Source organism: Terrapene carolina, unplaced genomic scaffold, assembly GCF_002925995.2.
Source record: "Terrapene carolina triunguis isolate 2854851 unplaced genomic scaffold, T_m_triunguis-2.0 Scaffold42, whole genome shotgun sequence".
Lineage (NCBI taxonomy): Eukaryota > Metazoa > Chordata > Testudines > Emydidae > Terrapene > Terrapene triunguis.
In genome coordinates, this window is record NW_020664393.1 from 7,703,114 (window position 1) to 7,730,532 (window position 27,419).

Below are 27,419 nucleotides of genomic sequence, written 5' to 3' on the forward strand. Positions count from 1 at the left end.
GGGGGGGTTCTATGTGGGGTGCTGATGTGTATTAAGAGTTACCAGCTGGATTGAGGACTGATAGATCTGGACAGAGTTTATATTGAATGGGCAAATGAAAAAGATCGCAGGGAAAAACAGTAAGGTTAGTTTAGCCGTCTTTGACATTTCGACCAATAAGGAAATTAAAATGCATTTGTAATTACATATCTTATTCTTGGCTGATAATCATTTATTGATATTTTTTAGGAAAATTTTCAATTTAAAACACAAACTTTTGTTTTTCTTTTTTTACTTATGGTGTCTATCTGAAAACCCATATAAATTGACACAAATTGCAAATTAAAACTTTTTAAATGTATAAGCATTTTACTCACTTGGACGCATTTGCCTCATGGCACACAAATTTGAACTCTGCTTCAAAAATTTGCACAGAAGAAATTTTTCTTTTACCTTAATTATACTATCTTAGGAGCCCGCTATAACATAGTACCAAGGTTCAATACAAAGTCATATAAAAGTTATACAAAAATGCATAATACAGAGATTTATCTACAACTGCATTGATTGACTGCTGTGTGCAGTAATATAGTGACCCCTGGACCTACAGGCTTCCACACACCGTCAGTGCCTTGCTAATGTGCCATGCGCCGTGAGATATCTCTTCTCTTTGTGTGTGACTGTGAGTGTTTCCCTTGTGTGTGAATTTATTCAACAAAATCTTGAGCTTCATAATGGATACCATGAGTGAAAAGAAAAAGAGAAAAATAGAATCAGAGCACAGAGTTTTCAACACTGACTGGACGAATAAATACTTATATACTATTTCCAAAGACAAAATACTGTGCCTCGTGTGTCGCGAAACGTTAGCCGTTCCGAAAGAATACAACCTTCGGTGGCACTTTGAAACTAAGCATCCCAATCTCGCCAAATTGAGCCCAAATGAAAAAATAATTAAAGCAGCCAGTTTAGCGAAAAACCTTAGTAGAGAACAGCAAATTTTCAAGAAAGTGAGCACTGAGAACGATACAGTTACTAAAGTAAGCTTTAAAATTTCTAAGGAAATTGCTGCTGCTGGGAAATGCTTGACAGAAGGCGAGTTATTAAAAAAGTGTATGTTGATTGCTGTATCTGAGTTATGTCCAGAAAAGAGGGGAATATTTGAGAATGTCAGTCTATCACGCATGACTGTACGGAGAAGAATAGCTGACATTTCTACCAATTTAAGTGATCAGTTAAAGCAGAGAGTCAGTGAATTCTGCTTTTACTCCCTAGCTATGGATGAAAGCACCGATTTAAAAGACACCGCCCAACTTCTTATTTTTATTAGAGGTATTGATAAAAACTTTGAAATTACTGAAGAACTTGCTGGCATGTGCTCCATGATGGGTCGCACAACCGGAAAAGAAATCTCCAGTGAAGTGATAAAGTGCACGAATGATAAGTCGGGATTAGATTTCACAAACTTGGTGGCCATTTGTACTGATGGTGCTCCAGCTATGTGCCAAAAAATGTTGGAGCAGTTACTCTTCTTGAAGAATTTATCGGGAGAGAAATAACCAAACATCACTGCATTATGCATCAGCAGGTTTTGTGTAGCAAAGTCTTAAAATTTGAGCATGTAATGTCAGTGGTAGTTTCCATTGTAAACTACATCCGTTCTAGAGGACTAAAACATAGGACATTTTGAGCCTTTCTTGAAGGGGTAGACACCGAGTGCAATGACTTAATCTACCATACAGAAGTGAGGTGGTTGAGTCGAGGAAGAGTGCTCCAGCGTTTTGTTGCTTTGAAAGAGGAGGTAGCAAAATTCCTAGAAAATGGGCCAATAAAATTCCCAGAGCTTGAAAATGAGTCCTGGAATCAAGATCTCTTTTTCTTATGTGATATTACAGCACACCTGAATGATCTCAACATTCAACTTCAGGGAAAAAATCAACTTATATTTCAAATGTGTGCAGCAGTGAAAGCTTTCAAAATGAAATTGAAACTTTTCAGAAGTCAGCTGTCAAAAGGTGAAATGTGTCACGTTCCCACTTGTGCACAGCGTATCCCTCAGCACAAACCCGCCGAGTTAGGAGAAAAATACGCAAAGCACATCATTCTTTTGATTGAAGAATTTGACAGAAGACTTACTTTGTCTAAAGAAGAAGACGTCCAGTTGAAGCTGATTGAAGATCCCTTTTCTGTGGATCCAGAGGGAGTGCCACTAGATTTGCAGTTGGAGGTTATTGAACTTCAGTGTTCAGCAGTTTACCGAAATAAGCACAGAGAAAGCAGCTTGCGGGACTTCTACAAAAGTCTGGACAATGAAGTTGCACTGAAAACGTTCAGCATTTTTGGACGCACTTACATACGTGAACAAACATTTTCCATCATGAACATGAATAAAAACAGGCAACGTTCTTCTCTGACTGACGACCATTTGGAAGACATTATGAAAATATCCACTTCAAATATGACCCCCAAATGCGACAAGCTTGTTGCCGAAAAGAGATGTAATATTTCTCATTAAATTTGCAAGGTAATTATGAAAAGTACAAATGTTTTCTTTCAACGGAACAGATGTTTTTAATTTTTCCATGATTAATAAAAAAAATTAAAATAATTAAAAAAATTGTTTGATTTAATTGAAAAATTCTTAATAAAGTATCACACACCCTCCCCCCCAAACCTTAGCTGTTTCGGCGGGGCGGTGCTCGGGAAGGAGGGTTTGTTTCCGCGGGGCTGGGCGGTGCTGGGGGGTGTTTCCGCGGGGCCGGGGGGTTTCGGCCCTCAGCTGTTTTCTTTGGAGTAATATGGCCCTCGCCGCTTTACGAGTTGTGCAGGCCTGCTGTAAGAGATGTTGGGTGTGGTGATAGTTAACTTTCAAAGAAGTGGAAAGTAAACTGTAAGTAATTGAAAGAGCCCTGAAGTTGGCAAAATTTGAAGACCAAAACTGCTGTAACTGGGCCTCACTTTCAGTCTTCTGTTCACTGGTACCTAATTACGCACAGCTGTCTCATTGGTTCTGTACTAGAAAATTATGTGCACTTGCATTATTTCCAGCAGGTCCTGAAATATAAATTCATTAAAGATATTTGCATTTTAAAAGCAACTTTATTCCTAATGACCAATTATTTTTGTTTATACTAAACTGGAGATTTATAAGCATGCTCAACTATCAGTACAGAATCTTTTTAATAGCTTTACTGCAAGTACCGCCTTAAGAAAATGGTATTTGAACATATTGCAATGAGCTCTGTAAGGCAAGAGGAATTTCAGAAGGGACTTTTGAATATCGCAACAGAGAGACTGAACAGCACAAGTTTCAGTGTTGAATTTTGTTATTCTCATCTCTTCTTAGAAATGCATATTGAAAGAGTCTTCAGATTATCCCCTTTAAATGTTTTCTCCCAAATTCTCATTTTTTCCAACAATTATAAAATGAAATACTAGATCATGAGGGGAGGGGAAGAGAAGTCTAGTAACAAGTCTAGATTTCTGTACATGCATCAGAAAGTAGAAAGAGAAACAAGTCCATCACAAAAAAAAAATAATGAGAAATTATTCATTTATATTCATACATGAAAAAACATTCTCCTCTGGATAGCCCAGCTAAACCATATAATCAAAAATAAAAAGACCAAAGTTCCTGCTTACAACGATCAATTAAAATATAGTGTTTCTATAGTTTATTTGTACTCTAGCAATCCAAAGAGGTCCCAAACATGTAGTAAGTATGCCAACGTGACATTCGTGTCCTGAAAAGGCTTCCACTTTAACATTTGCAGGTAAGTCTACAGCCAGTTCAGAAACAGATTTTGTGTAGTTTGTCTTTGTTAAATTATTTACTCCTTTAAAAATAGTTGTCCACAGTCATGGGAAGTATTTTTGTATAAGAAATAAAATGTTTACAAAGATAAAAGCATTTAAATTTCTTTCCAATTGGTTTCAACCTCAGGATGAAAGATATAATTCTTTTCTTTGCCCTATTATTTTAAGAAAAATCTAGAAAAAGGCTTTATTTTTCAGGTACACCGACCATCCAGTGGGTGCTTACTACCCCTGAAACTGAGGTCCATGCACAAAATCTCATCTTTCAGGTCTGATAAATGAAGGATGCAGACCCTATCAGCCAGAAGAATAAAGTGCCCCAAACAAAGTCTGCCTACACACAAAACCCCTTTGTTATTACCTTAAATTTGGTAACATATCAGATAAAAGTATTAAGTAATATCTAGAAAAGGTGAATTAAATGTTTGTTTACTCCTTATCAGACACTTTAAAAAAATTGATATTGGGTCACTATTATCCAGTATTGATACATTTAGGAATCTTATTATTTTCTGTTATCAGAACGCTCTGGTAACTTGATGAAGTGTTACCTCTTTGGTGTGGGATAGCACTTAAGGAGGTAACAATTTGGTAGAAATTTTCTGTGATGTAAATATAAATTGACTTGTCTACGTATTGACTTAATGATCTTTAAATTGAAACAAAAAAGTACCAACTGCATACCATGGTATAGTAAACTGCATTTACAGTAGAATTTATTATTTTCTTCTAATGATTTATTATTTGAGATTGTTGCCCATTGTGTGTCCATACAAAATTATTATTTGGTCAAGAGTCTCTATTAATGGCTGTAGTCATCCCTGGAGCAAATTGCCATGTATTTTTGTTGTTGTTTCTGAAGTTTGGGATTTTTGTTTATTCAAGTTTATTCTCAATTTTAATTAAATGTGGAAAAATCCTGATTCGCCTCTACAGCAAAGCATAAGTATATAGGACCATTTTCTGAACTGATCTCTGCTTTGTGGAAATCCATGTACTTTAGATGATTTGCATAAGGAGTATGTCAGGGCAGAATCTTGCCCTTAGTTTTATGTTAATGATTATAGATCTGTATTAAGAAACAACACTTAGCAGTAAGTCTCAATATTAGTGCAGCAGGACTAGTGTGATATGGAAGGATCATTATTACAAACCCTATTTTTTAATCTTATTTATACAGTCTGAATACAATAAAATGTTTGAAACAGTCACTTATATATAGATGTTTTAAAAATCTTGATTTCTGTTTTTGTACAAAAAAACTCACATTTTAAAGGGAGCATTTTATTCTGGGATAAACTTGGAACCTGATTCTGTGAACACTACGACTAGCACATATTACTATACATTTTCCCACTGCACTAGTAGAGCTAGTCAGGGTGGGGCATAATACACACAGGAGTAAATGTTTTGTAGAATGAGGGCCTTTGAAATAGCAATGTTTGTGTGTATCCTTATTGCTGTTGAAGATATTGGTATTTTTGGTTAGGACATCATTTTTCCAGCCCAGCACCTCATTGAGAGTGATTGTGCAGTAAAATCATACTCATGTCTTCGTGGTATCAGTTTGTTAATGAAAATAAATGCAGTTATAAACTTGAAGTTATGGCATTTCTGCAGAATCAAATAGAGAGAATGTGTTGACAGTGCAAACCTAGGATTTAAACACCTAGCAATGATAACTAATAAACATGCTAAGAAAAGGCATGGGAAACATTTGAAAGATAAATGGATTCCAATTTTGACTGATATTTCATAGTTTTCTCCAGTGTGAAAGACACCCATTAAGATATAGTAATTTTGTAGTTCTTATAGATGCCTATAAGCTAGAGTTGAGTTTGTGGCTTTATCAGAACTTCCATTTTAGAGTTTCAAACTGAAAGCAGCAGGAAAGACAAATCCGTTCATTGGTATAATAAAAGAAGTGAAATATTTGGCAGAGAAACAGCCTGAAATTACATTTAAATTAAGAACAGATTATTATTTTCAGTGGATAGTTGGATAGCTGCATGTTCTTTCTACATGTCTTGTCAGTAAGCATGGATGAGTGGCAAAAAGTTAAGTACCGTATTTAAAATGCAAATTTCACTTTCCTGGTAAATTCTTACTGTTTGGCCTAAAACACTCTACCTACCTTCCTGACTACTGAAAAATATCCAGGTATGACACAAAGGTAATCTTGCCAATGTGTACTGTCATAATTCTAATCTGAGGGCATTTGTCTTTTCTAAAAGCTACTACTAACAAGAAATGATGCAATGGTTCTTCCAAATGCCTTATATTAACAAAATAGCAAGATTACAGGAAAGGGCCAGAAGATTCCTGCAAGTTACTGCTCTGTAGTTACTCTTTCTCATGGTACAGTAATTCTAATGCAATTACATGAATCAAATGGGCTGTAACAACTTCCAGAAATAGAGAATACTGGCATTTGCACAACTGATAATCTACTTCCAGTGTTATAAGGGAAAAGTCCTGGTAATAAGATGAGTTTTTTCATCTTAAAGGAAATCTCCTTCTTTTTTTTTTTTTATTCCTTTATTTACACCAGTCATCCTCTAGAAATGTAACTTACAGGAAATATTTACATGTGTTATATTTAGTGATAAAATAGCTTTTGTAAAGAAGAAATTCCTAGTCAAAACTGTACGATGAAGGATAAAATTTGAAGTGTGGGCTAGGTCTCAGTCCCATTGACTTTCAATGAGACTTAAGTTCCTTAGGCTCCTAAGTGTCTAACCATACGTGCTGACTCCGTGGCTGCTCCAGGGCTAGAGCACCCAGGGAAAAAATTAGCAGGTGCTTAGCACCCACCGACAGCCAGCTGTCCCCCTCCCCTTCAATGTCTCCCGCCTGCCAGTGGCCTCGCTAATCAACTGCTCCCGCTCCCTCCCTGTGCCTCCTGCCGGCGACGGTCAGCTGTTCCGTGGCATGCAGGAGGTGCTGGGAGGAAGGGGAAGGAGCAGAGACGGGAAGGGGGGGGAACTGGGCGGGAAGAGGTAGAGTGGGGGCGGAGCATGGGCAAGAAGGATTGGGGGTGGGAGCTTGGGGGAAGGGGTGGAGTGAGGGCAGGGCCTGAGTCTGAATGGGGATTGAGCACCCCCAGGAAAGGAGGCAGCTAGCACCTATGTGCCTAACCAATCACTTTTGAAAATGGGACTTAGACTCCTAAGTAACTTTTGGCCCTTTTGTAAACTTTACCCAATGTTTTTAGTTGTATGTTAGTGGTTTCAGTGTCTGTTACCTTTTATATTACCTATAGTACCATTAAGATTAATAAAGCAAAAACAAATGATAGAAATCCAGAAAATTCAGAGTTAAGAGAGTAAACTTAGAAGAGACCGAAACATTTTGAAGTATAGAAATACTTCTAAGTGTAACCTCTCTCTGTTTTGTGTTTCTAACATTTAACTCTCATTCTTGAAAACTATCTTAACATCTCTTCGGGGCAGCGTTATTTTCACTTTTAGAGATGTAGCATATTTAAAAATGTGCACCCCACATCATTAGTTCTAGACTTTCTCTCTAATAATAAATGTAGTGACTTGTAACTACTTTAACTCTTGCTCTTTTTGTATAAGTGCTCTGGTTTCATGCTCTGGGTATATGAGATATGTATACGGAGACACCACTATGACACTTGGATAACTACTTGCCTCATGGAATCATAGGGCCTAAATATCTGAATAATAGAGCCCAATATTCTACATTTAAAGAAGGGGAAGATGGTAGGCTGCCATTTCTGTGGGGGTAAAGTTAGGGTAGTGTGACTATTTTAATTGTGTATGTTCACGTTTTCAAAGGATTGCATTATTTCTAAGTTTCACACTAATTTTCTGGGTTTCTATAATTTATACACTTATAATGTATACAAAATCCATTATATATGCATTTTCTTTTTTAAAACTAATGTCATTGAAAGATGATTTATACTCTAACCATTGAGATGTGCCTGAAAGCTTTCTAAATCTGTCTTGAGTTAGAGTTTCTGTCATAGGACTTTAAAAAGGAGGTTTTTATAAAAGGCACATTCCTTCTTCCTTCCACACTTTCTGAATTGCCTTGCTAATACAACCTCCTTAACAGAGGGAGCACATCTCATTGGGACCTTAAGTAAAACAGGGGTAAGTCCATTGACTGCCTGCCAAGCCTTCTGAGCCTTGCCAGGAGCCTACTAATTTTTACACCCTTTTGGAGGTTGGGGGTGTCTCCAGTGAGCTCTGGGAAAATGGCAGCCCACAAGCCTTAGGTGGATCATCAAGGGGCCTTCATCCTACTCTCTTTATGAGCCTTATGAGGATGGTTAAGGCCCTTCCCACACTACATCCTCTAGAAGCAGTTGGAGGCTTATCATGACGAAGACTCACTGTGAGACTTAAAAATCTCATGAGCCCTCATTGTCAGCTTAAAAGGCTCATAAGCTTTCCCTCTGAGCCTTAGGGACCCTGTTGAGGTGTTCAACCCATCCCTGCTCTGAACCTTAGTAGATTCTTTGGGGGCTCCTTCACAGTCTTAATAGGCTTCTAAGACAAAATTAGACTCAGGGGCCAGACAGTCAATTTTGCCAAAGCAGGCATATTAGGCTTCTAATGAGACTACAAAAACATGTTTAAAATGTAGTGAATGGTGAGTTACCAGTGAGGCTAAGGCTTATGAGGACGATAAACATTACTGGGGAGTTCTTCCCTTCTGTGAACCCCAGCCCCTTTCCTGACCTTTCCTCTTTCACCAAGCAGTTTTGCTAAGGTCTATGGAATTTAGGAGTATTTCAGAGGTATGTGCTTGTGCACAAGACAGTGGGGAAATGGAGAGATGAGAAGCTTAGGATAGGGTGCCTCAGAGCAGCCCCTTGAGAGGTCTTAGGAAACATGTTCAACCCTGAGCTAAATTGTATTGTCAGCCAGCCAATATGTTTTCTTATTGTCAGTCTCGAGCCTATTCTGTTTAAGCATGTCAGAGGGCCAATGACTCTCTTCAGGCACAGCAAGATCTGCCAAGCCTCATATTATTAGAGATGGGTGAAGATAAATATTCCATTTCACAGAAGATTTAGCTATTTCCTAATTTAGTTTCATTCCAAACTGGAATAAAAATCAAAAACTTTGAAATTCTCTGTGAAAAGGGGATGGAGCTTTCGCTTTGGGAGAATCTGCCTGGTGACTGGCCAGGAGCCGCAGAGCCTGGACACCCTGGTTTCCAAAGGAACTTTATGGAAATCAGACTGTCTTGGCGGAACATTTTGATTTTTACAAATTCCTACAAACCTGTTTCAGAGATTTTTCTGACAAGCACTAATTATTATTTGTCTATTATAGTAGTTTTTGGAAGCCCCAACCAAGATTGGGACTATTTTGTGCTAGGCGCTGTACAGACATGCAGTCCCTGTCCTAAATAGCTTACAGTTAAAATAGACAAGATAGACAAAGGAGGGAGGGGAAATGAAGGCACAGTCGTGGCCTGTCAGAGGTTACACAGCAGGTAGGCAGAGCCTGAAATACAACCCAGGTCTCCTGAGTTCCAGCCTAGTGTCCGATCTGTTAGGCAAATGTTTCTCAACTGGTGGTTTGTGACCTACAACAGGGTCATGAAAGTCAATCAGAGGGGTTGTGAGATGTTGAAAATTGTATGGCAATGTAAAGCAAAGAAAATCCTCTCTCTCCTACTCCCTGCACACCCTTACCTGTCAAGACTAAATATTCTCTGTCAATCTCTCAAAACACATTAATAAATTATGTAAGTTTAGCATTATCATCACTGATATATTTGCTATGAGAATACAAAATGTAAAGGGGGTTGACAATTTTTTACTTTGAATGAGGTGTCACTACCATGAAAAGTTTGAAAACCCTGCATTGGGCCTCACAGACTGACAATTGGGGAGAGGTGATTGTGAGGGATTCCCCAATGAACCTATTGAAGTTTTTTGGAGAAGGCAACAATCCTATGAGGCTTGCAGGGGGTGGGGCCTCCAGAAAAGATGCCAAAGCTTAGAGCATGATATGGGAATTGTGGCCCCAACATGGTTTTCAGGAGGGAATCTGATAGGCCCCTTAATGTGTCTATAGAGTGCAATGCACCCCTTGATGTTGAGCCTCATGCTTCCTTTTTGCATCCCTCCTCTTTCTCCTTTTCCCACTGCTCCTTCTACATCTACATATCCTGCAGACCCCCTAAACATCATAGGAAGTTAGCCCCTTATGGTAAGAAATCAACAAAAGAAGGGAGAGTCCTGGAAAAAGAGGAGCTCAGGGGAAATGGTGGGAAGAGCAGGTAACAGCCTCATCACTACTATGGAATAGATCAATCCACTAAACATAGCTTTTATTGTCTCTCACTCTCTGCTACATCCTAGCTTTTAGAACAATCTTCTAACTCTGATCACCACCACCATCTTAAGTGTCTCAGTTTACTAATAGCTTATCTGATTAACTTCATTTTTGTGGAAAAATTCTCCTCCTTTCCATAACAGGCCTCTCCCATGACTGGCATGCATTCTGAAGTCTATTTCTGTGAAAAAAGGCTAGACACTTCTCTTTACATCAAAGCTAAGGTTTCAAACAGTCATTTGATATTATTAAGCTTCCCAGAGCTAATGAGTCCTAACATTACTAATTAAAAATATTAACTTTTCAGATTTGCTTTGTAATCCTGTTACCTTTTGCAAATATAAATGCCTGCTTACAAGAGTTCAGTGAACTAAGTTTTATCATTTATTTGATTCAGTTCAATTCTGGCATCTACTAACTTTGAAGCTGATTTTTTGGGAGATTTTAAAGGAGCGTAAGGACCAAAGTAAGGCTTATAATGAAAACTCATTTGGAATCTTAACTATGGAGCAGCTACCACTGATCGGTAATGCAGCTACCTTATACCTCTCCACCCACCCTTCCTTAAATTCTCAGGAATAACTGGAACAATTTTGCCATTGCAGAGTTCAGTAAACATTTTCAGGCAGTAGCAGTGCAAAAATACTTGCAGTCCATATACAGAAAATGATACTTGATGTGTGTGTGCAAACTATATTATGCATTCATTAAGGCATTTATTTCCCAATAAGTTCAGGCCCGGAAGAAGTTAATGTAAGTATTTTAGAAAGGGTTTGTATTTCTCTGATAAACAGCACTCCCCTTCTGTTTGTGATCACAGGATGAAAGCTCTCTAAGCTTGTATATGTACATTTTTACTGCTACATCATGTAGTGTGCTCTTAAGATTGAGATCTCATTCCCCAGGAAGCATTTCTGTCTAAGATTAATTGCCCTTTTAAAATCCGTGTTTGATGTATTCCTTTGGCTATATCCTGACTTGGTTTAACCCTCTTTGACCTGACCTCACTGACTATTACCGCCATGGCTGAGGCAGAAATCCTTCAGCATGATGTATGCAGTACAGACTTCAGCCTGTGGTTTTCACATCTATGGATTCAATTAGCTGGATTTTTACAAAGGTTAAAGAATTTGTCAGACACAGAACAAAACTCACCAGACTCTCTTAGGTTAATTGAATAGCTCATCTCCATTTGCTGTTCTACTTTGCTTGTCAATTTAAGAACTTGTTAAAGAATGTAGAACAGTATTATATGTAATATAATGTAGCAAAAATGGCAAATCAGCTTATTTTTTTCTCTAGTTAAATATGAAAAGGTATAAACATGACATGGTAACCATTAGGCTTTTGTTCGGTATAAATTTCCCATCACCTTGCAGGCAAATGTTTTTAACCTATTACTATAATTACTTTTGAATGTCCTACTCTGAGGAGTTTATTAACCCTTGAAGATAAACTAGACAGTTATTCTGCTTTGATGAAAATAAGTAAACCCCTGTTACCATTTGCTGTATTTTCACTTAGCTGGCAATGCAAGTAATCCATCCAGTTTTCCATCTTACAAATGGGCATCTTACAAATGGTCATCGTTACTTGATTAGCTGAAAAGTACATCAAAAATACACACATTAGAATTAAAGCATGCTTGTATCCATGATTTTAAACATGGTAGCTTAACAAATATTAAGCAAAAAAATAATTGCGGTTAAGAATAAAGTCCTTGCCAGCATTCTTGAAGTGAGTGTGACATATTTGTGTGTGTGTGTGTGTGTGTGTGAGAGAGAGAGAGAGAGAGAGAGAGAGAACATATGTGGGGGGAGGTATGTGTGTTTTTGTATACATATTCATAAAGAATATTTGATGGCATGATGGTGTGGGAGGTTTTATTGCTTTGAGTTTGTTTGGGATAACCCATATTGTTGAAAATGATGAAGCTATATATGTCCTTGCAAACTAGTGCTAATAAAACCTTACCATGTCATCTCAGCATTTGTTCTATCTATACCAGCATTTATACAAAAATTGTTTTAAAAAATATTTTAGTTAAAGAAATGGATCCATGGTATATTTAGCTCCCTAGCTGTGTATTCAGGTTGACCTAGATCCATGAAGTCAGCTGTACAGGATTCAGAGGGGAAGAGAAATTGTTTTTATAAATTTATGAAATCTCTAAAAAATCTAATCATTTTTTTTTTGCAAGAATGATGATGTAGTTAAGGTGTGTTAAGGTATGTTCTATTCAAGCTAGAAACAAGTGCTTTTTTCCCACTGCAATGGTTTGGGGGAGATTCCTGAGTATCTAGGGTATAAAGCTTCTAATTCTGTCAGTGATCCAGGACTAATAGCTAAGGCAGCATACAGTTAGGAGAGAGATTCCATACTTCTGAGAGAAGGGATACAAGAAAAGATTGTTGTGAAAACTTTTTAAAATTATTTTTTAAAATATGTGCATGAAGTTGTGTGGCTGACTGTTGTGTTGGGTAGGGGTGGTGTCTTGGGCCCAACCAAGGTATAAGGCGTTCTAAAACACTTATTTAAACTTCTAAAATTTTAAACAGTTCAGTTTGGTTCGGGTTTTGCATTATTATAGGTGGTTAACTCCCATAGTAGCAACACCACTAAAAATATTTTATTAAACACACAGTAATAAAGAAAAAGTTAGAGCACTCTTAACAAGCCTTCCTACTTCCCTTAGAGCCTGAGCGGGTAAATGAGTAGTCCTACCAAGAGGAGGAGCTGTATCAGCTGGTGTGCAGGAATCTCCATTAGACTATGCTTTGGTCAGTACCGCTGATTCCAGAGGAGGCAGTTTGATCACTCCTAATAATGGGGAGTCCAGTACCAATAGGACTTTCAACACCATATAGGATTTTAGTCACAAATATTTTGTTGCCAAGGATAGGTGAGTCAATGGCATTGATACCAAAGTAGATGGTACCAGGGATATCAGTATTGGGTGCCTCAGTGCCAAGAGGTTGGTACCAGTTGATTTAAGGGATGCTGTGGAAGGTGGTCCTGAGGCACTAATCAGTGCTAGAGGGACCCTTTTTGGGCCTTGTGCTACTTTTTTCCTCTGAGGCTCAAGGGGAGTCAAAAGCTGAGGTGGGGTTTTTTTGGACTTAGTAAAAGAAGCTCAGGGGGATTCTACTCCCTGATATCCTCCCCTTTGGTCACCTTCCCCTTACACCTATCCATATCCTTGGTCTTTTTGAGCTATGTGGGGAATGTACCACACCAGAAGACCAATGTTTGCTTCCCAGTCCAGAGCTAGATCCCCTTCTCCACCTCACAAGGGAGCTTTATTAGTCTTCATCACGGCAACAGATTTGATTTCTTGATTGGGAATGGCATGCAAATTCATTTGTATCTTCTAGTTATATCCCCTCAATTTGGGAATCATTTTTAATTTCAGTGGGTTCTGGAGCACCATCACTGTGAACCACTGGATCCTGTAAATCAGGAGGTAGGCTATTCCATTTAGTTTGAGACCCCCTCCCACCCACCTTCCCCATCCCTTTTCTGGAACCTCGTCTCCTGAGAGCATCCTATGTCAGTAGGTGCAGTCACTTCTAAATCTCAAAGAAGTGGATAAAGTTCCTCAAGAACCCAGGAAAAGAGTTTGATTCTTGTTACTTTGATTCCCAAAAAGACTGCTGGTGCCCTATAGTGGATCAGAGACAAATGAACACCTTCAAGTTCAGGATGGTGACTGTGACCTCAATAATTCCAACCATAGATCCAAACTCAAGGTGTACAGCTCTCAAACTCCAGGATACTTTCATATAGCAGTTCACCCTACCCAGAGAAGGTATTTGAGGTTTCAGGTGGGCAGTTCCCACTATCAGTACAGGGTGCTACCATTTGGCTTATCGACAGCACCATGGGAATTTAGGAAATGCCTAGTGGTAGTGGCACATTACCTCGGGAAACAAGGAAACCAGTTGTTCCCATATTTGGATCAGTGTCTCATTCATGGAACATTGCATCAACGAGTAACAGACTCTGGTCAAAGGACTCTGCATCATTTTGCCTCCCTAGGCCTGAAAGTAAACGGAGAAAAGTCCAATACTGACTCCATCAAAAGAACAGAGTTTATAAGAACTATGCTGGACTCCACATCAGCAGTGGCTTTATCTACCACAGGAAAGATTTCAAGCCATACTAGATGTATTCATCCACCTAGAAACTCACCCCAGAACATTGGTGAGAACCTCCTGCATGGCCTCCTGCATATGCACAACTCAGCATGCCAGACCTTACCTTACTTGCATGAAAGTATGGCTGAAGTCTATATATTAGCCAAGCAGATATTACCTAGATATATTAGTACACATTTCACCAGAAGGCTTGTCATTACATTTGTAGAAAGTCAGCAAAGGGATGTCTTTACCCCCTCCATTACCATCAAAGACTGTGGTAATGGATGCCTCCACACTAGGATGGATAGCCCATGTAAACAACTCTAAAACACAAGTTTTGTGGGAGCAGGACTTCATATAAATGTCTTGGAGCTAAGAGCCATTTGTTGGGTGCCCAGCTTTTCTCCAGCTTCTAAAATGACTGACAAGTCATATTGTGAAAGACAGCCCTACAGCCAGGTTTATATAAATAAGCCAGGGATAGCAATATCCACTCTGCCAGAAGGCTGCAAGTCTGTGGAACTTTTGTATCCACCAGAAAATTACCCTGAGAGCAGTACCGCCTGCAAGGATTACAGAATATGCTGGTAGATCACCTCAGCAGACAATTTTCAAGTGACCGTGAGTAGCTGATAAATGACAACAGAATACAATATGTGTTTCTGAAGTGGTGTCATCCATCCAAACACCTCTTTGCTGCCAGAGAAAACAAGAAGTGTTGAAAATTCTGCTCCAGAGTGGGACAAAGTCAGGTATCCCTATCCAATGCCATTATGATAACATGGTCCCCAGGCCTGATGTATTTTCACCCTCCAATTCCATTAATCCCAAGCATTTTCAGAAAGTTCAGGCAGGACTCTGCCAAAATTATTATAGTAGCTCCAATGTGGCTGGGACAATTTAGGTCCAGGTACTGAAGAATCTCTACATCCAACCTCCAATATAGTTGCTTCTCCTACCAGATGTGATATCACAGAGATGTGATCAAATCCTCCATCTGAATCCACGTTTCCTGCATCTCATGGCATGGATGTTTGCTGGCTGACTTCTATGGAGGAAATCTGTGCATCTGACGTACAAAACATCATAATTCACAGTAGAAAAGGTTCTGAGAGGAATACTTACGCTGTTAAATGGAAGAGATTTATGCTTTGGGTGCAACAGCACCAATTATCTCCATTCCTGGCACAGATATCAGACATACTTAATACTTCAAAGAACTCTGGACTGTCAGTGAGCTCCCTGAGGGCTCACATAGCAGTCATCTCTGTTTTGCACCCTCCAGTTCAGGGGTATTTCATATTTACACACCTACAGTAGCTGGATTCCTAAAGGGCCTTATGAAGATATACCTCCCAATCAGAGATCTGTCACCTTTCTTGGGATCTAAGTATTGTTCTGACAGGGTTAATGGATTCACCTTTCTAGCTGTTTCAGTCCTCGGTCTATTTAACTGTTCATCCCGTGCACTAAATAGGACAGCAGTCCGGTAGGATAAATAGTATGTGATTACTTCATTCTGCAGTATATACATACACATATTAAAGTTACATGAGAAACTTTAATTCTGGAATTTCCTGTTGTACAGTGCTTGACTGTGTAAACTTAATAGTCTCTGAAATAATTTATTTGTATACTACACCATCTGTAAGACGGGGTCAGGAAGGAGGAGAGAGACTGCCTGGCCTGCCTTGTAAGATAGGAATATGAAGCTTTCCTCAATAATGGGGACTGTGAAGTATACAAACATATGAATAGTAGTCAGTAGAAGAGCAGAGACTAGAACTCATGGTCATCTTCTGGCTCCTAGCCCAGCTCACTTTCCCTTAGGCCAAAAGGGTATTTTGCAGCTGCTGTTTTCCAAAGCCTTTAGAACAGTGGTCCCCAACCTTTTCGTGTGGCGGGCGCCGGACGACTAGCCGCCGAGGACCGTGGCTGCCGGACAAGCAGCCGCCGAAATGCCACCGAGAAGCGGCAACGCCAAGAAGTGTCGCCGCCGAAAATCAGCAGCATTTCGGCAGCGACGTTTCTTGACATTGCCGCTTCTCGGCGGCATTTTGGCAATTGCTTGTCCAGCAGCCAGTAGGTGGGCACATATAGATGCCCCGGTGGGCGCTATGGCGCCTGCGGGCACCGCATTGGGGATCCCTGCTTTAGAATGTCTACACTGCAACTGAAGTTGTAACAATAGTAGTATAGATGTGACAGCATGGACTTCAGCATAGGTTAGCAACCAGATTGCGTACACAGGGTTTCCACTAGGCTTGTATTTTGGTTGCCAGCCCATGTTGAAGCCCATGTCACCACATCTACACTACCGTTCTATCTAAACTAGAGCTATCCAGGTTTGTCTATCCATGCTACAATCACAACTTCATGTGTAGTATAGACATACCCTTAGAGAGCAGGATGTGGCTTGGTAGTATGCTTGCTGCAAATATAATGTTCTGAACAGCAAGTCTCTAACAAAGAGATGATTAGAGGTTTATGTCTCAGCCAAATCTAGATTTGTGGATTTTCACAGGACAGTAAAAGACTTTCCTGATTCAAGGACAATCGCCCTGCCAATTTTAAGTCCCTATTCAAAACTATCGAGGTACTAAAGATCTTCAAATAAATTATTAGAAAAAATGTTGTAACATTTACAAAACTACGTATTTTTCCTTAACCACAGTCTCAAAAAGGGTTGGGGAAAAAATTCAGCCTGAGGCAGAGACCATTCATGAAAAATTTCTATCTGAATGATTAGAGTTTGATAAAGTTATAAGTCATTGAAAATAGAGGCTTATAATGTAAACTCCTATAGTTAAGGCCCCCCTAACAATGTTGCCTGTAATCATATAAAAATATTTCCTTATCTAAGAGTTTAAAATTACTGGAGTTTTCCTTTAAAAGAGACTTTTTGATGTAGCTTTGATTTAAGTGCTCTCTCTTCATCTCTGTTTTTTTGGACTGTGATGTCTGACAATAAGAAGTTGAAAATAGTTCATTCATTAAGGGTGATCTAGCTTATAAATTGCAGTTGTAATGTCATTAGCCAATGGAGGTTTACAATAGGTGGGTTCAGATAAGCCATGTCAGTCCTAATTTACCTGTCTGATTGCACATATTGACTTCTGAAGTATTGACTGGCTGGTGTGTCCAATTAATGCCCATTACTTCAGTGTTGCTGCTTTACTGATGTTTGAGGAAGGAAGGTAGGGAGAATTGGGTTGGCAGCTATTACCTCCAAATATTGCCTGAAACAAGTCTTTGCCTGCTGTCTCAATAACATTGTAAAATGTTGTGATCTCAGGCAGAATATTTTTTGTGTACAAACACAGTGAATAATTTTTCATGAAACATTTATTGCTAAGTTTCTAATACCTTTCCATTTTCCTCTATAGTTCATATTCTTGCATGAAAGTTAATTAAAAAAATTATTTTAATGTTAATTTGTGATGAACTGAGTAAGGAAACTGAATTAGGTTTTAAATTGATAGAATGAATAATTCACACAAGTTATATCTTGTGGGGTTTTTAAATTTTCAATGGAGTGATTTGAAGATGATATATCAATCTTAAGTTTGAATATCCTAGTTTTTCTTAGTTTGTGGAACATCCTTAAATTGTTTCTTTTTTCTTAATCTTTATTTATTAAAGCATTGAAGACTGGAGAATGTGTATTATAAATTTTATGAGTTTTAGCAGATGTGAGCCAAGAGGTAGAGCTGTGTGTCTATTTACCTGCCCTAACTTTGCTTGGCTCAATCCAGTCACATTAATCTACAATTTCGTCCTCACTAGAATCATATACATGCAAAAATAATAGGACTGACAGCTATGTAAATACATGTTATAGTTATGAATTATTGTTTTGGAGATATCTAGTTGTGGAGACATTTTGTCAATATATTAAATACTTGAAGATATTTGCACTGTATCATAGAGAATTTATATGAAAAATCAGTTTGCTTTGTCCATATTTTCTGACATTTCCCTTTTACTATTGAAAACCTGTCAAAACCATTTTCCTCACTATCCTACTTCTTGATTCTGCAATAAAACATGTTACTATTTAAATTTGAGCATTACAAATTGTGTTATAATTTGATTAAATAGAGGAAAACATGAAACGGTAACCCTTATTTATGTTTGCTGGAAAAAAAGGGAAAGAAAACTTAATCTTATAAACAATGATTGACCTTAAGTATAAAGTATATTTAAAATAACACTAATATTATAGGTCCCCTTTGAATATTCAAATATTCAATGTTACCATGACCAAATATCTTGGAACAATATAGGTTACTGGTTTGTGGAATGAAATGTCATGCTCCCATTATTCATTTTTCACTCAAGCCAAATGCATTTGCTCCTCAAGCTATGTGGCTTGGTCACGCTGTACCAGTGCATCAAAGTCCAGAAGTAATGGTCACTCCAGAAAAACCTCCTTGGATAAATAACACTTAATATAGAATAAGGTGGAATTGTTTCCTAAAAATAAATAATTTTGCTATAAAATAATTTCTTCAGCAAGGTAACGAGCGAAAAGGATATTGTAATGAAGCTGCATTTTGAAAGCTGTAAAAAATATTGCAATATTTGGTAAGAAATGTTTATTTTAACCATATTAAAAGCATCCCACCTTCCCATTGTAAACACATGGTTAGTGCAAGCTATCATTTCTTATGTACCATTGGCCCTGTATATTGATGACAGCTTGACAGATAATATTTCAAACCCAGCAAAATGTATGTTAGTCTGAATTATCGTATCTTATTTTAAAATGGCAGCACTCCCATTTTATGCGCTGTCCACAATAAGGCCCCAAACCTGCAAACGTTTATGCAAATAGGTAGTTCCACTGAATTGAGTGGGACTACTTGCAGACATGCATTTGTAGAACCAAGGCCTAAGGTTAAAGTAATGTGTTTAATCGAGGATTTTGTGGGATGGTTTCTTTGTATGTGGACAAGGTTTTTATTTTTTTAAACACTGAACTATTTTAACCAAAATGGGATATATAATACCCTGTAGGTAATCTATAATGCAGTACTTTGGGCAAGAATCCCTGTCTAATAGCTTATGAAACCAATTTCATGCTAGCAACAACCAGGTTCAAGCATAGCTGTTGCTAGCATTATTTGAACTGTAGTGAGGACAGAGATACCCATGCAAACCAGCTATCAGAACATGTTATGACAGGGTTGGCAAGGCTTTATCCTTATTACAAAACACAGTTAAGATCCTATCTATGCTATGTATTAGGAACCATGTTGTAACCAGCCCTTAGCCTGACAGAGCCAGCAAGTTTGCCTTCGTTTCCTAGATTCTGCTGTCTTACATAAATTTTGTGGTGGCACAATCATTCTTTCTGTAGCCAATTCTGTGGGGAAAATGGGAGGTTTGTAACTGATGGTATAGGGAGGGCAGTGACATTTGTGCACACATATGGTAGATTCCTATAGTATAAGGATGCCTGAATGTGGCATCTAAACATTAAAAGGTCACTGGTTTCTTTTCTTTAACCACCTTTTGAAGCAGATCTCAAATTACCTTACTTCTCATTTCAAGACTCAAATAATCTGTCAAGCTTTTTTAAAGCTGGTTTTGACTCAGCATGTGGCCATCAGGTCATGGTTTTAGCTGGTTCCCATCCTTTAAATTTAAGGATCAGAGCTTTTTCATCCTTCAGGACAAGTATAAGTAAAGAGAATAGAAATATTCTTAGCTTGTATCCCTCTTGAACTAGGAATCACTTGCTAGCATAGTTATCCCAATAGATGAAACTAAGTGAGAAATTGGACTAATTCAGTTAACTTTCTGAGTAACTCTTGATAATGCTGCCATAGTCTTTAAATTTACTAATTCTTATTAAAACAAATGTACTCCAGAAATATTCCAGTTATTTGAAATAGATATAGTGGCTTATTATGTGTGTTACTTCTGTTTCAGTAGAACCCCTATAAAAGCATGAAAATTTTAGTTTAACTATTAAGTTTGGGGGTTCATGTTCTTTAGTTTTGATAGCTATACTTTTCATAACTAAAGCAAGACATATAATTTGAGCAGATGTTTAAGTGTGATATCTGTAGCTGGGGAAGGTGGAGGTGTCTATAATTTTATTAAGAACAAATCATTACTGTAGGAGAGAACTGTAAGTAATGGACACTTTCATTGTTTCACTGTAACAGAATTTCTCAGAATTCATTTTAACTCAGTTTCTGTTTTAGATGATGCAAACTGCAGTTTCAACTTTCTCCATGTCAATGTTTCCTGCTCTTCATTCAGTTAAATGTGTAGTAGCAAGCCATTAATCACTTTATCGCTGCAATGACTTTCAGCATACAGTAAATTAAACTTAAAGCTGTTTTGAACTGTGAATTATTGATTAGTGGTCTTTATTTTTCTTTGCATTAGATGGAGAAAAGAAGAATCAAGTGATGGTTCATGGAATTGAGCCGATGCTTGAGACACCAGTACAGTGGCTAAGTGAACATATGAGCTATCCTGATAATTTTCTTCACATTAGTATTATTCCCCAACCTACAGATTGAAGAATCAGCTGTACCAGATATAAGGATTATCCTCAGGCTGGATTTACCAGGGCATGTCAACCTTTTACTTATGTCAGGCTTGGTGGAGGCAACCTGACCAGAAAAACCTCACTGCTGCAAGCCAAACAGGAAAAAAGATCCCATCACTAGATAAGGACAATTGGGCTGGTCTTAGTTTGCATCACCACTGCTTTTCTCCACTGCCATCATTAAACCTCAGTTGTGACATGAAAGACTTTACAGGACCATTGAAAGTCTGCTGTTTTCTTGTAAAATATAATGAAGCTGAAACTATTAGCCTGAAGAGCAAATGGAAATATGTGCCACTTGATTTGTATTTCTGATTAACAAATAAACAAGAGTTTTTCCTAACGTGACAATATTTCAGCTTTGGTTAGAGTGGAAACATTGGTTTAATAATTTTCTAGAAAATTAGACACCAAGAGAAATTATGTTATCAATAACTTCTAGTAACTTTTTGTAAAAGATCAGGTTACAGTAAACCCATATTTCTTTAATAGGAATTTCATATGTTTACAGTATGTCAATTGGTATGAAAACTGTCTTTAACTTTGATAACAAGCAGTGAGAAATTTTTAAATAAAACCTCTGAACATATTTTGTCATTTAAGAACATGCACAACTTAGTTGCAAGTGTTTTTGATTTATATGCAGTTTGTCACTGAATATACCCTGGTGTACGTTTATCATTGAAACTAGTTTTCAGTGGAATAGTAATGGTGTAGGATAATTTGCTGAGGATCTGTTGTGGCATTCTTCTGATAATTTAAAATGTTTTCTGAGAATTTTTTCTTTAATCAATAAAAATGTAAAAGAATGTTGCAGATTATCATACCATTCTATTTATTCCCATAGATTAGAAGTTGGTCAAATCACAATATGATAAACAGATGTACTGTTTTTGAACAATTTTGAATATTGGAAAATTGAGCCTTTTCTGAGCTAGTTCTCATTGTGAGTTCAGTTTCCTAATGTGGTCCCATGGCAATCAGCACATGAAGTATCAAAATGTTATAATCTCATTGCAATAAGATTTTGCTTAATTTACCAAATATATTTATAGGTTACTGGAACTCATGCTCCAATTTTTGTAAATTTTTATTACATTACATCATTGCAGTTGCTACAGCGATCCTACCTTTTTCTATTTGATTTTATATTGCATTCATCTTGTCGTGAACCGTATTACTCTGTCTGCTTATTCTTGGTTGCTGCAGACAAGAGTATGTTGTAAGCATATTGTTATGTAAATATTTTCATAAAGAAACATGTTATTTTCTCAAAAAAAGAGAAAATATTTGCAGTTATTACTGAAATTTTGACTTGCAAACGTCCTTATAGCTCATACTGCTCTCTGCCCCCACTCCCTCCCAGTCATCTTTTTAGGAGCACTTACCTGTATTTGATTTAAAAAACCAAACTCATACACAAAGAAATGAGAGAAACAGCATCGACCTAAAGTGAAAATGAGGACAGAAAAACCATAAAACCCTAAAGGAAAAAGTCAGTATGACCAAGAGTAAAATAGAAACAAACAGGATTTTTTTTGACAGTGTACGTAAATGAGGAAATATAATTAAGGAAAGTCAAAGGGGGAAAGGAATAGTGAAATAGCTACATTCTTAATCTGTGAATTTGTAGGGATTAAAAAACTGAAAAAATATGTTGACCTCTGTTTTATTCAGAATGGATATATAGTTCAGTTATGGTTGGACGATTTTGTTGAAGGATTCTAGTTTCCATTTATGTTTGGAGTTATCCCCACAATATTTTGACTGATTTCTTTCAAATTTTCTCAAGTGAAGGTGTCTAAATATCCAGGAGAAATTCAAAGTACTGCCAAAGGGGAGAGCAAATATTTTGTAGAGCATTAGTATAAAAGGAAGGCTTGTAGGGACTGGTATAATTTAATTTTTCTATTAATGAGGCAAAATAAAAAACTTCAAGGGAGGCAGCACATTAAATGAGCTATGAAGATTATTTCATCTGTTTAAAAATAAATGGTATTAAGCCATTGCCATTCTTTACACATGCTCTGTTTCTATGATGCCAGCATTTTAAAATATGGGTCTCTTCTCAAGGCCGTTACTCAGTAGTAAGTCAAGCCTCTAAAACCTGGTATGGGACAAAGACAAAAATGTAATGCTTGGCTTTGATATATTGTTTCTTTTTATTTTAACTATTTCAACCTTACGGTTTATTAAAAAATAAAATAAAGTTTGAGTCTCTTTATTTCTCAGTAAAAATAATAAGCATAATAGCACTAAAAAAGTTTTGTGATATGTGGTGACAAAGCGGGAAAGTTATTTACAAGTATAGCAAATGTGGTTTAATTGACTTATTTACATATAGAACTGGTGAAGTTACATATCTATACAAAAGACCTACATCACAAGAATGAAATGAGGTGCTGGTTTAACCAGAGTTTAATCACAGGAGTGTTTCTTTCTACGTTTCAGAATAGTTTTATTTTCACTGCATTTGTGTATGAATGTTGTCAAATCTGATATGAATAGAAAATGTATTGAGGTCTAATTTAAGTGTTACTCTTAAGTTTGAAATGATATAACTCTTGAGAAAACAAACTCACTCTACACTAGTCAAAATCAAAAGTAGTATTTCTATTGTTCTACGTGATGAGTGTAGTCTATTTACAAAATGAATTCTTAGAGCTTGTGAAAAGTGCCATTTCCACAGACACCCCTGGAAAGTTGAGGCCTGGTCTACTCTAACGCTGTAAGTCGATCTAAGTTATGCTAGTTCAGGTACATAAGTTACGTAACTGAAGTCGACTTACAGCAGTGTCTACACTGCGCTATGTCAATGGGACATACTTTCCTGTAGACATAGCTTCCGTCTCTTGGGGAGGTGGAGTACAGACATTGACAGGAGAGCACTCTCCCATCGACGTAGCGTGTCTTCACCAGACCCGCTAAATTGACACCGCTGCATCAATTGCAGTGGTGCTGATTTAGCCGGTAATGTATCCATAGAACAAGTAAAGCATATTAAAGAGTACTGGGCACTGTTTCATACACGCATTGTACTTAAATCCTGATCTGCAGAGGCCACCACCTCTGAGGAGGTTGAAAAAAAAATTCATTCTCAGTAGCTATTTAATCTTCAGCAACTTGCTTGAGACTCTCAACCAGGGTGCCAGTTGTAATGTGGATGCCTGTCCACCAAGACCTAGACAGTGTATTTCACTCTAGCTGCCAAACACCCATCAGTAGGTAAATACACTGGATCACTACTCACTGTGGTGTTTTATAGACTGTATGCCAGCTAAGACAGTCTGAACTTCCTTCTGTGCATATCTTTTGGTGTGAAAGCAATGAGAATAATTTTCATTCTGCAGGCCTGTCATTTTCATAATTAGGAAAATAAACCTCAAGTTCTGCAAGTATATATCTGTTTGACAACACTCTCATTTATAGACACCTCCTAAAGCTAAAAATTGAACCCTGAGTCATAAAACAAATTTATCCCACAAAAAATAGCATTTGGTGTAAAACAGCCTGTGTGTCAATGAATATACAAACTGAATAAGTGGACTGACAATAAAAAGACTAAAGAATGCTTTTGTGAATATTGTCTCAGATACTTTCCGAAATAACATGTAAGAATTATTTAAACACAACAAATATTAAAGAAGTTAACATTGGTCTAAAATGTAGGCTTAAAAGTTTAAAGTAAATTTAGCAATAACCTCAAGATGAGTGCTTATTTAAATACAAGTAACTTACAGAAGCTATTGTTAAGATATTTGTATGAGTTGTGACAGACCCAGACCAGTGGGGTATAGGAGTCTGGTAGAGGGCAAATATACTGGTCACTGGATGAGTAGTTTTCTGTTCCCTGAGTGACCAGAGAAGGAGCTGCACTAGAGTAATCAGGAACTTGCTAGAACCAGTTAAGGCAGGCAGGCTAATTAGGACACCTGGAGCCAATTAAGAAGAAGCTGCTAGCATCAATTAAGGCAGGCTAATCAGGGCACCTGGGTTTTTAAAAGGAGCTCACTTCAGTTTGTAGTGTGAGTGTGAGGAGCTGGGAGCAAGAGGCTCAAGGAGCTGAGAGTGAGTGCTGCTGGAGGACTGAGGAGCACAAGCGTTATCAGACACCAGGAGGAAGGTCCTGTGATAAGACTAAGGAAGGTGTTTGGAGGAGGCCATGGGGAAGTAGCCCAGGGAGTTGTAGCTGTCATGCAGCTGTTACAGGAGGCACTATAGACAGCTGCGGTCCACAGGGCCCTGGGCTGGAACCCGGAGTAGAGGGCGGGCCCGGGTTTCCCCCAAACCTCCCAATTGACCTGGACTGTGGGTTCTTCCAGAGGGGAAGGTCTCTGGGCTGTTCCCCCAACCCACATGGTGAATCTCTGAGGCAAGAAAATCCGCCAATAAGCGCAGGACCCACCAAGGAACTTTGTCACAGAGTCTACTTTATTTTAATTGTACTATAGACTACAGCACAAAACCTTGATTAGTACTGTTGAAATACATACAGAATTAGCAGTAACAAGGATGAAATTTGCCCATAATTTACAGAGCAGACTTGAGTATTGGGTCTAGTTTTTTTTAATATCAGTAATACCTATCTCTCCCTATCCAGGTACAAACTAAGGCCCTGATCCTGTAAATACTCATGTGTTTAGGTATTTGCAGGATCGGAGCCTAAAATTAATTGATTCTTTCTGAGCACTATAAGGTTTGAGTGAAGACAAGTTTACATCGTTTGTAATACTATTCTTAAAATTGCATTTATCAGTAGTTACCACTCTCTGGTATCCAAGAGATCACAATTATTTTCCATTCATAAGTATGGAGAAAGACTGCAGTAGTTCATATATCAGTTCTGACTTTTCAGTGCCTACCATTTTATTTCTCCAGTATGAGGGAGAGAAAATTGGGTTTCCCCCATTTTTAAAAGGAGATCATTTTGTTGTAGCTTCATAAGTGACTCTTCCCCAGTAACTGACTGACCCATGTGCTCCAGAACCTAAGCTTTCATATTTAAAGAAAATAAAAATAAAAAATTAAATACTGGGTCCATTGAAGTCCAATAGAGTTTTGTTGTTGGCTTCAACATTTCACTCTGTCTCTAGGAAAACAGACGCAGCTTGGAAAATAACTGAAGTATGAATTGCTCCTGTTTATCTCAATGGGTTATTTATCATAATTAGGTTTTCATAGTTAAATTTTAGTATTGTTTACTATGTTAGTTATGATCAAAGTATGCAAGAAAGAGGGACAATTATATTATGACAATTGTGCAATCCACCATGAATGACATCTTGTTTTGGTGTTACAAGTGGTTGAAATGTGAGTTGTGAGTGGAAAACTGTAGTGTACCACCACTTTTTTTCAATCTTCCTCTTTTTTTGTAAAAGTAATTTGGTATTATATGTCTACATCAAGGAGAAATTATAGTCTTTAAGTAGCAAGGCTGCGGTTCAAGATGCAATAGCACATTTCTTGCAAAAAACATTTTAACAGTATAACTTTCTCAAATATCTTTTGGATTGAAATTTCTCATGATATTTGCAAGCTAGAAATGAAAATTTTGGAAAGTCCTCTCAACTCCTTCCAGCTATCGAGTTACCAACTCATGGATATTTAGGGTAGGAAAGATATTATTCACATTTAGGCCTGGTCTACACTACGACTTTAATTCGGATTTAGCTGCGTTAATCCGAATTAACCCTTCACCCGTCCACACTACAGAGCCAGTTAATTCGAATTAAAGGGCACTTAAAATCGATTTCTGTACTCCACCTCGACGAGCGGAGTAGCGCCAAAATCGATTTTGTTAATTCGAATTAGGGTTAGTGTGGCCGCACACCACCGAATTAATGTGGTTAAATTAATGGGGTAGTGTGGCCGCACACCACCGAATTAATGTGGTTAAAAACCGAATTAATGTGCTTAGTGTGGCCGCGCACAATCGAATTTATACAACCTGTTTCCCAAATTCGAATTATCTAAATTCGGATTAATCCCGTAGTGTAGACATACCCATAGTCGTGAAGTTATCCAAGTCCAGAAAAAGTATATGAAAAAAGATTTTAAAAGATTTTGTGCTTGTCATGTACATATTTCTGAATGAAGACAAGTATGTTAGGTGCCCTTTTAATGAGTGAAGAATTTTGGTTTTGTAACAATGTCACTGACATTTTAAAATTATGGACTAAACTTTTTTAGGGAGATGCACAAAGATGTGAAGAGTCAAATGCTCAGATGTGAATTTTGGATTTCCATCGCTGTGAGTGAATGCCGCATTACAATCTACGGAAAAGCAAGAGGATTTTAAAGCTATCATATGATAAGTGTATGTATTATTCCCTTATGTGTTGTCTCTGATATTTTAGTATTTTACATTTTTCTAACTGTGCTTTGAAAACCTAAAGTTTCACTTTGATAAAAGATCACAAAAGAGAGTAAAATAGTGACTTTTTTGAGTTACAATTATATGAACCAGTGATCAAACACCAGTTTTATGCATTTTAATAGTAATTTATTTAATATAGTGTCATCCAGATTATCCAAATTGCTTGGGATAACAGATATATTTGGTAATGGCAATTTGGATAAGATGAAGACAAT

At 37.6% G+C, this 27,419-nt stretch overlaps 1 protein-coding gene across 6 annotated transcripts in view; it reads left to right on the forward strand.

Moving 5' to 3' along the window:
- Positions 1–23,037, forward strand: part of ATG5 (autophagy related 5) — a 145,010-nt gene extending 121,973 nt beyond the window's left edge. For all 6 annotated transcript variants that reach the window (XM_024211574.1, XM_024211571.2, XM_024211570.1 and 3 more), the window contains exon 8: positions 20,663–23,037. In XM_024211574.1, coding sequence (XP_024067342.1) covers positions 20,663–20,799 — 137 coding nt within the window. In that variant the 3' untranslated portion in view covers positions 20,800–23,037. The remainder of the gene's footprint in view (positions 1–20,662) is intronic.
- The last annotated feature ends 4,382 nt before the right edge of the window (positions 23,038–27,419 follow it).